The sequence below is a fragment of the Alligator sinensis genome, unplaced genomic scaffold (genome assembly GCF_000455745.1).
Source record: "Alligator sinensis unplaced genomic scaffold, ASM45574v1 scaffold1165_1, whole genome shotgun sequence".
NCBI classification, from domain to species: Eukaryota; Metazoa; Chordata; order Crocodylia; family Alligatoridae; genus Alligator; species Alligator sinensis.
The window spans coordinates 318702-333886 of NW_005842477.1; the positions used below are offsets into that span (position 1 = coordinate 318702).

A 15185-nucleotide genomic window follows, 5' to 3' on the forward strand; every position below is an offset into this window, starting at 1 on the left:
CATTGTGTGCTTTTGTATGTTTTCTATAAAAAGCCTCTGCATATTCATTGCAATGTATTTGATAAAAAAAATAAGGTATGAGACTAAGCGTTTCATTTACAGGCTTTTTAAATTACTAGACAGCATGGATTAAAGTACATCAGCATTACAGGATAGTATGGTAAGAGGGAAATAACTTCTCTGGTTTTACTCAATTCCTAAAGTATTTTTCTTTTTGTAAACTTTTAGGACCCTGCAAAATTGTACAAGAAATCTGGAGAAGTTGCAACAGTTGAATTTCATGCTGAGGAAAGTGTACAAGGAGAAACAAATCCTGCCTCTAAGAAGTTCTCTCCACTACAGTCTGAAATGACAGATTATATAAAGTCAGTTCCTCCTCCTTTTGTTGGTAGCCGTGATCCTGACTTGAAGGACCGAACACAAATTAATGGAGCAACGACCGTAACAGAAAAACTGGCTCAACTTATTGCCACTTGCCCTCCCTCAAAGTCTTCCAAAACAAAGCATAAGAAACTAGGAACTGGGACTGCAGCTGTACTGGGTAATAAGGACTTTGTAAAGAAACTGCCAGGAACTGGGACTGCAGCTGGACTGGGTGATAAAGATTTGGTGAAGAAACTGTCAGTAACTGGCATTGCTGCTGGATTGGTTAACAAGGACTCAGGGAAGAAGCCACTGGGGACTGGCAGTGCAGCCATATTGGTTAACAGAGATTCTGGGAAGAAGCCAGCAGGGATTGGCCCTTTAGCTGGATTGGTTAACAAGGACTCTGGAAAGAGGCCACCAGGGATTAGCACTTCAACTGGGTTAGTTAACAAGGACTCTGGGAAGAAGCAGCCAGTGACAAGTTCTGTAGTAGTTGGATTAATTAACAAGGACTTTGGGAAGAAACCACCTGGGGCTGGCACTCAAACTGGATTGACCAATAAGGAGTCTGGGAAGAAGCCACCAGGGATAGGCACTCCAGTGGGACTGCTTAACAGGGACTCTGGGAAAAAATCACCGGGGACTGGCACTCCAGCAGGGTCAGTTAACAGGGACTCTGGGAGGAAGCCGCCAGGCATTGGCACTCCAGTGGGACTGGTTAACAGGGATTCTGGAAAGAAGCTGCCAGGGATTGGCACTCCAGTGGGACTGGTTAACAGGGACTCTGGGAAGAAGCTGCCAGGGTTTGGCACTCCAATAGGACTGGTTAACAGGGACTCTGGGAAGAAGTCACCAGGGATTGGCACTCCAGTGGGACTGGTTAACAGGGACTCTGGGAAGAAGTCACCAGGGATTGGCACTCCAGTGGGACTGGTTAACAGGGACTCTGGGAAGAAGTCACCAGGGATTGGCACTCCAGTGGGACTGGTTAACAGGGACTCTGGGAAGAAGCCGATGACCCTTGGGAGTTCAACGGTATTGGTTAACAAGGACTCTGGGAAGAAGCCACCAGGGATTGGCACTCCAGTGGGATTAGTAGTTAACAAGGACTCTGGGAAGAAGCCACTGGGGATTGGCAGTCCAGTAGGGTTAGTAGTTAACAAGGACTCTGGGACTCTGAAAGCTGACACATGCCTTTCTCACATGCCTTCTACAGAGCCCTTCAAGCTTTCTTGCAGTTCAAACCTCAGTAGCCTTGAAAGCCATGAGACTACAGATTTACTGAAAGACAATAACAACAGTAAAACATTTGAAAAGCATATTATAAGACAAAATAAAGAAAGTGTCCTGGAAAAATTTTCTCTTCGGAAAGAGGTTGCTGATGTAGATACAGAGAAATGTAAGGAAGGAACTTGCATTCCACAAGACTGTTTCTCATCCAATGAAAAGGGGACTTTTGAGGCATCTAAGCATGAAAAGCAGCCTCCAGTATATTGCACTTCACCAGACTTCAGGACAGGAGGAGCTTCAGATGTATCTACAGCAAAGTCCCCATTTAGTGCAGTAGGGGAGGGAAACCTCCCATCACCCTCACCCACCGTGTCTGTTACTACCTTAAGTAGGAGTCTCACAGCATCTTCCTCTCAGTTAACTTCAAATCCTTTGCATTTAAGTACCACAGCAGATCTCTTAGAAGGAATTTCTGAGCAGAGTGGAAAGACCCATTTTTCTTCTGACAGTACACTTCTGAACCTGAACAGAACATTAAATCACAGTCTGAGTACTGACAAAGATTTAAACGATTCAAAAGGCGCACATGTAGAAGCCCCAAGAACTGTTCCTGCTATAGGGAAGAAATCCAGCCTGGTAACTGAATCGAGCATTCATGCTCCTCTCACCCCTTCGGTAGTTAGTTTCACAAGTTTGTTTAATAGCAAACAGTTTCTAAAGATTGGCGCAATAACTGCATCGGAGAAATCCTGCCAAGGCACTGAAAGTCTAAGCGCTAGTCAGCAGTCAAAACCATTAAAGAAAAGAAAAGGAAGGAAACCACGATGGACTAAAGTGGTGTCTAGAAATGCATGTCGGTCTCCAAAGGGTCTAGAATTAGAAAGGTCAGAGCTTTTTAAAAACATTTCATACAGTACATTGTCAAGCAGTAATCTGGAACAGGCCAAGTTCTTGAAAAATATAGGGTCATCATCATTTATAGAACATGAATTTGTCAAGCATCAGTTGCCAAAACTGAGCAAGTCTAGTAGTGGACAGTCTCTTGCACTACTGACAGAGGCTGACAAACAGGCTCATAAGTTCTATAGTACCCACAAACAGCCCTCCAGCATGTGTATAGCAGATGACCTCTTACCTGAAATGTATAAGCCCAAAAGAGGAAGGCCAAAATCAAAGGAGATGCCTGAGCTTGAAGGTCCCCCAAAGAGAACCCTAAAAATCCCAGCATCAAAAGTTTTCTCTGTGCAGTCAAAGGAGGAGCAGGAGCCACCTGTTCTGCAGCCAGAGGTAGAAATTCCTTCCCTAAAACAAAGCCTAACAGGCCAGGCTTTTCCAAAGAAGAGAGGGAGACCCAAAAGGCAGATCAGATCATCAGTTAAAATGAAACCACCTGTTCTTTCTGTAGCACCTTTTGTTGCTACAGATAATTCAAATAAGATCGAGTCTGAAAGTGACCAGCACCGGAGTGGGGATTTCTTTGAGAGAAAGGAACAGCTCATAGGCCCAGAGGAAGTTCAGCAAACTGTATGCAGCATGTCTGACCTTGAGGTAGAATCAGACAGAAAAGTTACCAAGAGAAATAATGGGCAATTAATGAAAACAATTATCCGAAAAATAAATAAAATGAAAAGTTTGAAGAGAAAGAAACTTTTGAATCAAATCCTCTCTAGCACAGTGGAACCAAATAACAAAGGGAAAGTGCAATCAAAACTCCACAACACAGTGTCAACTCTTGCTGCCACATTTGGTTCTAAATTAGGGCAGCAGATAAATGTCAGCAAGAAAGGAACCATTTATATAGGAAAGAGGAGAGGTAGGAAGCCTAAAACTGTCCTAAATGGTATTTTAAGTAGTAATTCTGCCCGTTTAACTGTTCTTGAGAAGTCTGCCCAGCAAACGAATGGGACATCACTAGGTCAAGTACTTCCCCCACTGCTGCCTTCAGCCGCTAATAATTCAGAGGTTCTTCCATCTCCAGTTTGCTCTCAGTCTTCTGCAGCGAGTGGGGGGCAGAGCCCTGTCAGTAGTGATACAGGTTTTGTTGAGCCGAGTTCAGTGCCATATTTACACATACACGCTAGACAGGGCGGAGTGGTTCAGACCCTAGCAATGAAAAAGGCCTCCAAGGGCCGGAGGAGATTATCTCCTCCTACTTTATTGCCAAACTCTCCTTCTCACTTAAGTGAGCTGACATCTCTGAAGGAAGCCACTCCTTCGCCAATCAGTGAGTCTCATAGTGACGAGACCATTCCTAGTGACAGTGGGATTGGGACAGATAATAACAGTACTTCAGACAGAGCAGAGAAGTTCTGTGGACAGAAGAAGAAAAGGCATTCATTTGATCACGTATCCCTCATTCCCCCCGAAACATCAACAGTTTTAAGTAGCCTAAAAGAAAAACACAAACACAAATGTAAGCGCCGGAGTCATGATTACCTCAGCTATGACAAAATGAAAAGACAGAAGCGAAAAAGGAAAAAGAAATACCCCCAGCTCCGAGGTAGGCAGGATCCTGATTTCCTTGCTGAGTTGGAGGAACTAATAAGTCGCCTGAGTGAAATAAGAATTACCCACAGAAGTCATCATTTTATACCCCGAGACTTACTGCCTACTATTTTCAGAATAAATTTCAATAGCTTCTATACCCACCCCACTTTTCCTTTAGATCCTTTGCACTATATTCGAAAACCTGATTTAAAGAAGAAAAGAGGCAGACCCCCCAAAATGCGAGAAGCTATGGCAGAAATGCCTTTTATGCATAGCCTTAGCTTTCCTCTTTCCAGTACTGGCTTCTATCCTTCTTATGGCATGCCTTATTCTCCTTCTCCCCTTGCAGCTGCTCCTATAGGCTTAGGCTATTATGGAAGGTACCCTCCAACTCTTTATCCTCCACCACCTTCTCCTTCTTTCACTACCCCGCTGCCACCACCTTCTTACATGCATACAGGCCACTTACTTCTTAATCCTGCCAAATACCACAAGAAGAAACATAAGCTTCTGCGTCAGGAGGCCTTCCTTACAACCAGCAGGACTCCACTCCTGTCGATGAGCACCTATCCCAGTGTTCCACCTGAAATGGCTTATGGCTGGATGCTTGAACATAAGCATAGACATCGTCATAAACACCGAGAACATCGTTCTTCAGAACAACCGCAGGTTTCTATGGACACTATAACAGCAAACAGTTCTTCTAGAACAGTCCTAGAATCCTTGAAGCGCTATAGATTTGGGAAGGAGGCTGTTGGCGAGAGATACAAACATAAAGAGAAACACAGATGTCATATGTCTTGTCCGCACCTTTCACCTTCAAAGGGTTTGCTCAGCAGAGAGGAGCAGTGGGTCAGGAGAGAGCCTTCGGAATCGAATACGTTAGCATTGGGATTACAGACGCCATTACAAATAGACTGTTCTGACAACTCCCCAGGTCTGTCCTTAGGAGGATTTACTCCTAGCTCTGAAACAGCCAGCAGTGACGAACATACAAATCTTTTCACAAGTGCAATAGGCAGCTGCAGGGTGACCACCTCTACCAACACCAGTGGACGTAAAAAGTTGAACGACAGCCCTGGACTCTTCAGTGCACAGGACATTTCTCTCAGTCGACCTCTTAGGAAGGAGCCATTGCCTTCTATTGAAAAGTCACTACAGCCACTGGCAGGTAGGAGAACTCTTCTTGGTACATCCCTTCTTGTAAGGCATGCTATTACTTTATCATATTTCAAAGGTAATAAAATAATTTTTGTGAAGTGTGGCAAAGGTAACATTGGGTTTATAGGCAGCCCTAAGTACTATTATAAAACAATTTGAAATGATGGTACAGTAAAAGCTCCATTATCCAGCATCCCCCAGGAATGGGGGATGCCGATTAATCAAATGTGCACCGTCTGGTGTACTCCCCGGCATCACTGTGCCAGGGGACAGGGCGGGGGGGCCCGCGCAGGCTGCTTTGCCCTGGGCCATGGGCCAAAGAAGTGGCAAAGAAAAACTTGGCTTGCGACAGGAAAACAGGAAGTCCCCCAGAAGTGGTACTTCTGTTTCACTTTTGCTGTATCCCTCTGATGCTAGTTAATACAATTTTCCAGCTAATAAAGTGCTGGTTAACACAGCTTTTGCTGTAGTAGCATTGTGTGACCCAAAGGGAACACAGGAATTTTTAAAATTTTATACCAGTTGATCTTTATTAACTGTAATTAGGGAATTCATATTTTTACTTATAAACTGAATAAAGCAAAAAAAGGAAACTAAGGGTTATTTGAAGACCCGAATATATTTTAATGGAATTATTTTTCAGAAGGTTAACCTGCGTTCTATTATTTCCTAGCTAGATTAGACACAGTGTCTAAAAAATATTCTGCACAAGTGTTCTACAGAATTTTGTGTACTAATTTAGGTGTCACTATGTGCAGTATTTCCTTTGTTTTTTAGAAATTTGTATTGGAATAAATGTTTCTCGTCTTAGCCATTTCTGTCATAATTCCTGCAGGCATCCTGGTAACATCACAAAGCAAAGGTAACCCACAAAAGAACAAAATAGTACTTGTGCTCTTATTTGCTTCTTTATGACACATAAAGAAGCCGTAATGGGGTTTTTTTCTGCTTGAAATTCAAGTCTTGTTTGTTCTTAAAAGATTGATGATTGGACAACTAGTTAATAATGATTCCTCAAGAGTTAAGAGAGTGAAAGCTGAGTTCTTTGAATTGCTCTTAGTAAAATTGTTTTAAGACAGGTTATTTTTGGATGCTTTTATTAATATGATCTGTCTTCAGTTAGGCAGCTGTCCATCCTCTGGATCACGATGTACAAGTGGTCTTGTCAGGTGCCTGATGAACAGAGATCCTGGTTTTCTCTAATAAAAAATAGTAAAATTTCTGATTAAAAATAGCAAATTCTCTGATAAAACCCCTCAAATCCACGATTAAAATGGAACGCTGCTGTATATATAGGTATCAATTGAACACAATGTTTTATTGATATATTTATAATTTTAAAGCAGTTTGGAAGTCTGCCAGTGCCTCTGTCATTACAGTAAAATAAATTCTAAATATCTATATATTTTGGCGTTTGATATTGTTTTCCATCATGGAAAATTAGAGCTCCCCCTGCCCCTTTAGTTCACCAGGACACAGATCCAGGCCCCTCACTCCCCCACACAGCCTCCCAGCCCTGCTACACTGGGTCCTGCCTGCTGGGCTGCAGAGGCCCTGGGGGAAGGCAGCAGGGCAGGGAGCCTGACCCTACAGTGGGCAGCCACCCCCATCCCACACAGAGCTGGGGGGCACTTGTCTCCATTGCCCCTCCTCAGGAGTGTGTGCAGCACCAGCCACTTGCTCCCTCCCCCCGACAAGCCTCCCATGGTCCCATCCTGCTCCCTGCTGGGGCTCTGTGGCTGCACGTGGCCCTGGGCTCCAAGCCCCACGCACCTCCCAGCTGGGCAGCAGCTGCAGCCTCAGCCACAGCCCTGCCCAACTCCCTCCCTGTGGGGGCTTCGATCCCTGCCCCCCCCCAACTTACCTGCAGGAGCTGCTCTCCAGGCTGCCTGGCAGCCATGTCATATACATGCACATGGCACCCCCTGCCTGACTGCCCTCCTGCCATTCCCCCCAGCCCCTTGCAGGCTGGAACTCTGCCAGCCCTTGCGGGCTGGACCTCTGCCAGCCTGCAGAGAGCTCTTTACAAAAGTGTTTCTCCACCAAAAATGAGAAATCTGTGTTTTTCTCAGGCAAAGGAGTAAATTTGCGTTTTTCTCCGTTTTCCCATGGGAAATGGAAAACCCAGATCCTTTATGGTGAATCCACTTGTGGCTGACTAGCCCTATTTGAGAGTGATACAGCTTGTTATAAATTTCGCAGTTCCTTGTGTTGTCTGAGTTAGAGTCCAAGTTTACAGCACACTGATTCCTCCTCTCTTGCCTGGCTTCCATCTCGGGATCAGAGCCCACTTCACATTGGCCTGCATGTAGTGCCAGATGTTCCCTCCAGGTTGGACAGGATCATGCTGGGGATATGGTCTCCTTTCCATTCTTCTGACATGGTCAAACCATTGCAACCTCCTCCTCTTGGTAGTGGTTTGTAAGTGTGTTAGTCCTGTGCGCTCCAGCACTTTGTGTTTGGCATTTTGTCTTCCCACTTTATTTTCAGGATCTTGTACAGGCATCTCATATGAAAGCTGTTAAGTCTTTTGATGCATTTGGCATATGTAGTCCATGTTTCTGAACCATAAAGCCAGGATGACAACACACAAGTTTTGTAGATGTGTGCAGCTTCACCTTAGTTGATAGTTTGTTGTTATTCCAAGATTCACTGTGGTTATCTACAACCAGGAAATCTCTCAGAATCAGCTCTTTCACCTTGGTTTTTGCTCTAAACCTTATGATGTTAAACAAGCCTCCATGTAGTCTGGTGTGAGGATAAACCATCATTGCTGTCCTTGAATGCATGAAGAAGTGGGAGTGAAAAGTAGATGTTAAAAGAGCACGGTGTGAGGAGTGACCTAGAAACTACTATGCATAGCCCAAGCAAAAGTAAATGTTATGTGACAAAGGCTAAGACACACCCCTGTTTCACCCCGTTGTTGATTTCAGAAGCATTTGATTCTTTGTTTTTGTACGCTACAGTTGCCTTCATACCTTGATGTAGTGAGTGAATGGTGTTCAGCAGTTAGGGGAAAGAACCCAATTTCTTCGGAACAGTAAAAAGGCCCTGTCTTTTAGGGCTGTGAGAAGCTTTGGTTCCTGGTTTGATTTGGTGGAGATTCGGCCTGATTCGGTGGCCAAATCTCTGACTCTGAATCAAATCGGGAGACCCTTTAATCTCTCCAAATTGAATTGGAACCCTCCAAATCAGTTTGGAGAGATTTGGAAAGATTTGGCGATTCAGACATGGACACAGCTTTAAATGTTTTTTCTACATACCTCAAGGTACCAGGTGGCTCGTGAATGCTGGAGCATCCCACGGGAGTGTGGGGGGGGCCTCCCCAGTGTGCTCAGCAGTGGACCGGGAAGCGGACCAGAAGGTCAGCCAAGGAACACACTGTGGGGGCTCCCCCGCACCTCCCCCGGCTCAGCGACTGGTTCCTCCTGGGTCTGGGGGTCACCCAGGGTTCCCCCGCAGCCAGTTGCTGAGCTGGGGGGGGGGGTGGGGACCGCACACTCCTCGGCAGACACAGAAAGGGACCGGAAATAGAAGTGGACCGGAACTACTTCCGGTCAACTTCCAGGTTCACTGCCAAGCACACAAAAGGGCCCCCCGCGCTCCTGTGGGACACTCCATCTGTCCCAGCATTGCAACGCTCACGAGCCGCACCTGGTACCTCAAGGTATGTAGAAAAAACATTTAAAGCTGTGTCTATGGCCAAATCGCTGATTCTCCGAATCAGCATCGAATCTTTAGATTTAGCCAAATCAAATCGGGGACAGTGATCCGAATCAACAAATCAAATCGCTGCCCCCAATTCAGGTCAAATCCAAATTGAATATGGCCTGTTTTGCACACCCCTACTGTCTGTTGACCATATTGAAGGCCTTCAACAGATTGACGAAGGCTGTGTTTCATAGTTGTTAGGGTCGGAAGGGACCTATTAGATCATCAAGTTCGACGCCTGCCCTGGGCAGGAATGAGTGCCGGGGTCAGATGACCCCAGCCAGGTGTCTGTCCAATCTCCTTTTAAATACCTGCAAACAAGGGGACAGTACCCACCTCCCTTGGAAGCGTATTCCGTATTTTGACAACCCTCACCGTAAAGAATTTTTTCCTGATATCCAATCTGAATTTGCTCTCTTAGTTTGTGGCCATTATTTCTAGTTATCTTGACAGGCGCCCTGGTAACCATTGTATCCCCTATTTCTTGTTGGCCTCCCCAGTGAGTTTGTAGGTGGCCACAAGATCACCTCTCATCCTCCTCTTGCGGAGGCTGAAGAGGTTCAGGTCTCCCAATTGGTCCACATAGGGTTTTTTCTGTAGGCCTTTAACCAGACGAGTGGCCCTCCTCTGAACCCTCTCCAGGCTATCCACATTCCTCCTGAAGTGCATGCCCAAAACTGGACACAGTACTCCAGCTGTGGCCTGACCAATGCTGCATAGAAGGGAAGTATCACCTCCCTAGACCTGTTTGTGATGCACCTACTTATGCTAGGAAGGGTGCAGTTAGCTTTACTTATTACCTCATCACGCTGGTGACTCATGTTCATTTTGGAGTCGACTACTACTCTGAGATCCCTTTCTACAATTGTGCTACTCAGAATGGTACCTCCTAGGGTATAGGAGTGTTGATGATTCTTCCTCCCCAGATGACATGACACTTATCCTTGTTAAACTGCATCCTATTCTGTTTGGCCCATTTCCCTTGCCTGTCCAAATCAGCCTGGATTCGGTCCCTGCCATCTAGTTTGTGTACCACCCCCATAGTTTGATGTTGTCAGCAAACTTGGACAGGGTGCTTTCTACTCTCTCATCCAAGTCCCTAATGAAGATACTGAATAGTACCAGTCCCAGGACAGAGCCTTGGGGGACTCCGCTGCCTACATTTCTCCAGATAGAAACCAACCTGTCCATCACCACTCTCTGGGTGCATCCCATAAGCCAATTTTCTACCCACCGGACTGTGTAATAATCTGCATTGCAACTGTTTAGTTTATTTATAAGAATTGGGTGTGTCAAAGGCCTTTTTAAAATCTAAGTAACTAACATCTACCTCTGTTCCTTCATCCAAGCATTTTGTGACCCGGTCATAAAATGAAACCAGGTTAGTCAGGTAAGAGCTGCCTGCTATGAACCCATGCTGACTGTACAGTGGTATTCATTTTTCTCCATACTTCTCTTGCAGTTGCTTCACCAAAAATATCATATCGATGGTAGAGCATCCTGGGTACAGCTACACATGCAATTAAACCAGAGCAATAACTGGCGCAATTCGCGCTGGAGTTGACTGCTCCCAAGTAGAGTACCTACACATGCAGCCGGGACCACAGCACTTTGAGCCGGGGCAGAGCAGCCCCAAACTGGCAGGGGTTCCTGGGCAGCAGAGGGGCAAGCTGGGGTGCAAGGGTGCTAAAGTGTGGGGCTAGGTGGTAGGCAGATGATGCACTTTAGCACCTTCATGCTCCAGCCAGCCCCTGTCATCATCTGCATGTGCATTTCATTGCATATAGGTACTCAGCCATAAGATGACAGTACTATCTTACATCAGAGTTAATTAATTTACATTGTCCTAATACTGGCACGTGTGCTGATGGTGATGATTTACTGGAGACCTACTTAGTCTACTCTGCAGTAAAACGCATGTGTAGATGCACCCCCTGAGTGAAAACCTCATTGACTTTCAGGATAGATTCTTTCACGTAGAGATTGCAACCTAGGGAGCATAATGCGAGTGACCACCTTTCCAACAATGTTTGACAGGGAGATACCTCTGTAGTTGTCTCAGTTGATTCTATCCCCCTTGTTTTTGTATAATTGTACACACCAAGCATCTTTGAAATTTTTTGGTACCATTTTGTCTTTCTAACAGCAGTATAACTTCATGGCGCTTTCGAAGTAATTCATTGTTGGCACGTGTAGATTTCAGCAGGCAAGCAATCGTTGCCAGATGCCTTGTTCCCAGGAATCGATTTAATGGCTTTCTACAAATCTTCTAATGTAGGCTTGTTGTCCAAATCCATCATAACTTCAAACAGTAGTAATCCTTCAAGCTCTTCGTGTTTGATTTCAGTCTCACTGCAGTATACTACTCCATGGTGTTCGGTCCAGCACTTGAATTATTTTGTTTATCAGCGATGCCATTTCCATTTAAGTTTTTCAATGGAGTTGCTTTCTTTTTGACTGGACCAACTGATCATTTGATGCCTTTGTACATTCCACAGCTATCACCTGGGTCAGCTGCTTTCTGCATATCATCATAGAGTTTCAGCCAAAAATCTTGGGCACACCTCCTAGCCTCCTCTTGCATTTCTCTTCAAGCCTTTCTCAAATTTTCCAGGGTCATGGTGTTGGGAGATTTCTTGTATATGATTAGCGCTATCCTTTTGTTCTCAACCAGTGATAGTAAAAGGGGTTTTAGAGTGCTCTTCAAACCAGTCTGCATTTTTCTTGCATTTTTTGCCAAATGCTGTTACAGCAGAATTGCATATGTTAGTTTAAAGCTTTCCCAAGCCTTGTTGGCCGAGCCGTTAGATAAACTTGCTTTCACAACTTCTTCATTGGATAGTCAGCATCTCTCTATATCTTTATTTTGGATGATGTCAATTTGAGGATGACTGGTAGTTTCTCTACAGTGGATCTTTGGGCATTGATTCTGACTTTGCATCTGACTAAGGCATGGTCAGTGTCACAGTCGGCACTGTCGTAAGACCTTGTGTGCAGGATTTCTCTCTTCAGTGAGATACTAATAGTTTGGATAAATTAAACCCTTTTTAAAGATCCAGTATCCTAACCCTTTTCATAGTGTTTAAAGCTCACAATATGCAAGTTCTGAGATGTGAAACCAGGGAAGAAAATGTTGTAAATCATTTATAATTCTAAGGTAATTTAACCAATATTAAAAAGTTGGGCATTTGTTCTGTGTGTTTATTTTAAACCTTTTTGGGCCTTTTTATACACCATATAAAAGCAAAGAGGGCAGAGATGCAATTAAAAAGAATCCTTTTCAGGCCACCATTCTGTGTTCTGATATATACCACCAGAGGGTTATATAAGAGTGACTTGGAAGGGCTACATTAATCACAAAGGTATTATAAAATAAGCAAGTTGGACAATAGTAACAATTAATCAGTTGTACAGGTTTACATTTTTCTCCATTGTGGAAGCTCCTCTTTAAAACTTGAAACCATTTGCTGTGTTCAAGTGTTGAGGTCTCTAAAATTAAAGTAGTACAATAAAAAAATGATGGGACAGGTTAAAGTGAGAGTGCAGTTTAACTTGAGTTTCCTTTCTACCATCAATTTAAATAAAGGTTAAGATCTAAGAAACTTTTATTTTTATCTAGATTTCTTTGGTCTTTTTTTATTGTGTAACTCTTTAGTTTTTCTTTTATAAAATGATGTTCTGTGGTAGGACAGTGATGTAGCCCTCAATCAATCAGTCATACATTTGGAATCAGCACTTCAAGAATTCTGATGGAAAATATTACCAAATAAAGCTAAGGTGTAACTACTTTACATGTGTTAATTTTTCAACCTCGATAATGTCTGCCATTAATCAAGTGTATATTTTTCAAGGTCTTTATTTAAAAACTTACATTGCAGAGATTTTGTTCGTACATCACCTGTATATGTGTGTGCGCGCGCGATTTAACATAGCTCATTTGTAAGGTTTTACTTTAACAAATAAGATTCCTGGATTAGTGTGAAGACAGAGGCTAAAGAGAGAGGAAATCATGGCCAGCCTTCCAGTACAAAACATAAGATTATGAAAAATCTTAGAAGAATTGTGTTGACTAGCTGTGGGATGCTAAAATAGTGTAACTCACTTACATCCAGGAAGAGCACACACCAACTGCTGAAACTTCCTTAGCCTGATGAAGGGTTTTTGAACCCGAAAGCTTGCTTAATAACTATTCTCCAACCATTTGGGTTGGTCTAATAAAAGATATCAAATTCACGCAAGGAACCTTGTCCACCTATGTCCTTAGACCAACATGGCTACAACCCAACCCCCTGTAACTCACTTAGGCACTTTGAAAATATTACCCTTTAATCTACAGTGCAGTTGGCAGCAGGTAAGTTGACTAACATGATACTGAACTCAACTTTTTCTGTTCAACTTGATTCAACAGTGACAGGGGCATGTTCTGCTAGCTACTGCACAAATATAGATAAAGACAATCCCTGCCCTGAAAGGTCTGAAAAAAAAACAAAATAAAGGAAGGGAAAGGGCTAAGGATGCAAGGAGTAGGGTGAAGGGTTGACAGCTTTATTGGTTGCTGCTTCGTTTGTGTTTTTTTAATTGTGGGATAAGGTTGTGCAGTTCATGGAGAAGGTAGCAAAAATAAGGGACTAGTAAAGTCAAATATAGGGGTGCACTGATAGAGATTTTTGGGGCTGATACCAATAGCTGATTTTTAAGGAGGCATATTGGCCACTACCGCTCTGATTTCCAATACCAGCCTGGCAGCTTGGAGAGCTGCGTGCAGGTGGTAAGTCTAGTGTGGTGGAAGGGGAGTGGGGAGGGAAAGGGCATGGGGAGACAGATCAAGGCCCCTGTGGCAAGGAAGGAGTGGGGCTGGGGCAAACACTACCCAGTTGGAGCAGGGCGGGCATGGGACGGAGCTGCGGTTTGTCTGGGAGGGGAACAGCTCCTGTTGTTCCCCTGGGAGCCGCTGGTCCGATGCTGGTCTGGGACCAGCAGGTCCAGCAGCTCCTGCCACTGCTCCTGCTGCTCATCATGGACGGCATGGTGGGGAGTGTGTGCGCCCTCAGATCTGCGTGGAGTGGGTTGGGGCCAGGGCTGCATGGGACTGTTCCTGGTCCGCCCCACGCAGATCAGGGGGCACATCGCCCCCCCGCCCCCCCCCATGTCCTTCCGGATGAGCAGCAGGAGCCACTGGACAAGTAGGCAAGCACCAGGCCAGTAGCTCCTGGATGAGCAGCGTACAGCGACAGGAGCTGCCCCCCTCTCCCACGCCAACCAGGTGAGCCGCAGCTCCATCCCACACCTGCCCCGCCCCGGCGGGGCTGCGCTTGCCCCTAGCCCCTGCCCCAGTCCTACTCCCCCATAACCACAGGGGCCTTGATCTGCACCCCCACAGCTCTTCCCTCCCCCCTCCCCTTCCACCACACCAGACTTACCAGCTGCACACAGCTCCCCAAGGTGCTGGGCTGTGCTCCTTGCTGCCTGCATGCTGCACTGCAGCTGCACACATGCACAGGCATTTATCGGCCAAATTATCAGACACGTCATACCAATTTCCGATGCAATCAATTTTCTTTATATTGGTGCCAATCCAATATCCGACTGATGTATCAGTGCACCTCTAGTCAAATATTACTTTGATCTTCATGCTACCTATCTTATCCATGAGTAACTAAGTTCACACTTACATTCAGAGGATTGGCCTTAGCTAGAGGGCTGAGGTCTCACCTACCTAAGACCAGTCCTCTGATTGTAAGTGCCCATATTTAAAAAAGGGAAAAAAGGAGAATCCAAGGAACTACAGATCAGTCAGCCTCACCTCAGTCCCTGCAAAAATCATGGAGCAGGTCCTCTAGGAATCCATTTCTAAGCACTTGGAGAAGAAAAAGGTGATTAGGAAGAGTCGGCATGGATTGACATGGGGCAAGTCATGCCTGACCAACCTGATTGCCTTCTATGATGAGGTGACTGGCTCTGGATATGGGGAGATTGGTGGATGTGATGTACCTTGATTTTTTAGCAAGGCTTTTGATACAGTCTCCCCAAAGAGGGATGTGGACAGCATCGAGAGGGTCCAGAGGAGGGCCACTCGCATGATCAAGGGACAGCAGGGCAGGTCCTGTGAGGAAAGGTTATGGGACCTGAACCTGTTCAGCCTCCAGAAGAGAAGGCTGAGGGGGGATCTTGTGGCCTGCTATAAACTAGTCAGGGGGGATCAACAGGCACTGGGGGAGTCCCTGTTCCCC

At 45.1% G+C, this 15185-nt stretch overlaps 1 protein-coding gene across 3 annotated transcripts in view; it reads left to right on the forward strand.

Moving 5' to 3' along the window:
- ASH1L (ASH1 like histone lysine methyltransferase) overlaps nt 1-15185 on the forward strand; it is an 85391-nt gene that overhangs the window by 15488 nt on the left and 54718 nt on the right. For all 3 annotated transcript variants that reach the window (XM_025212658.1, XM_014523332.2, XM_014523333.2), the window contains exon 3: nt 229-5254. In XM_025212658.1, the coding sequence (XP_025068443.1) occupies nt 229-5254 (5026 nt within the window). The remainder of the gene's footprint in view (nt 1-228; nt 5255-15185) is intronic.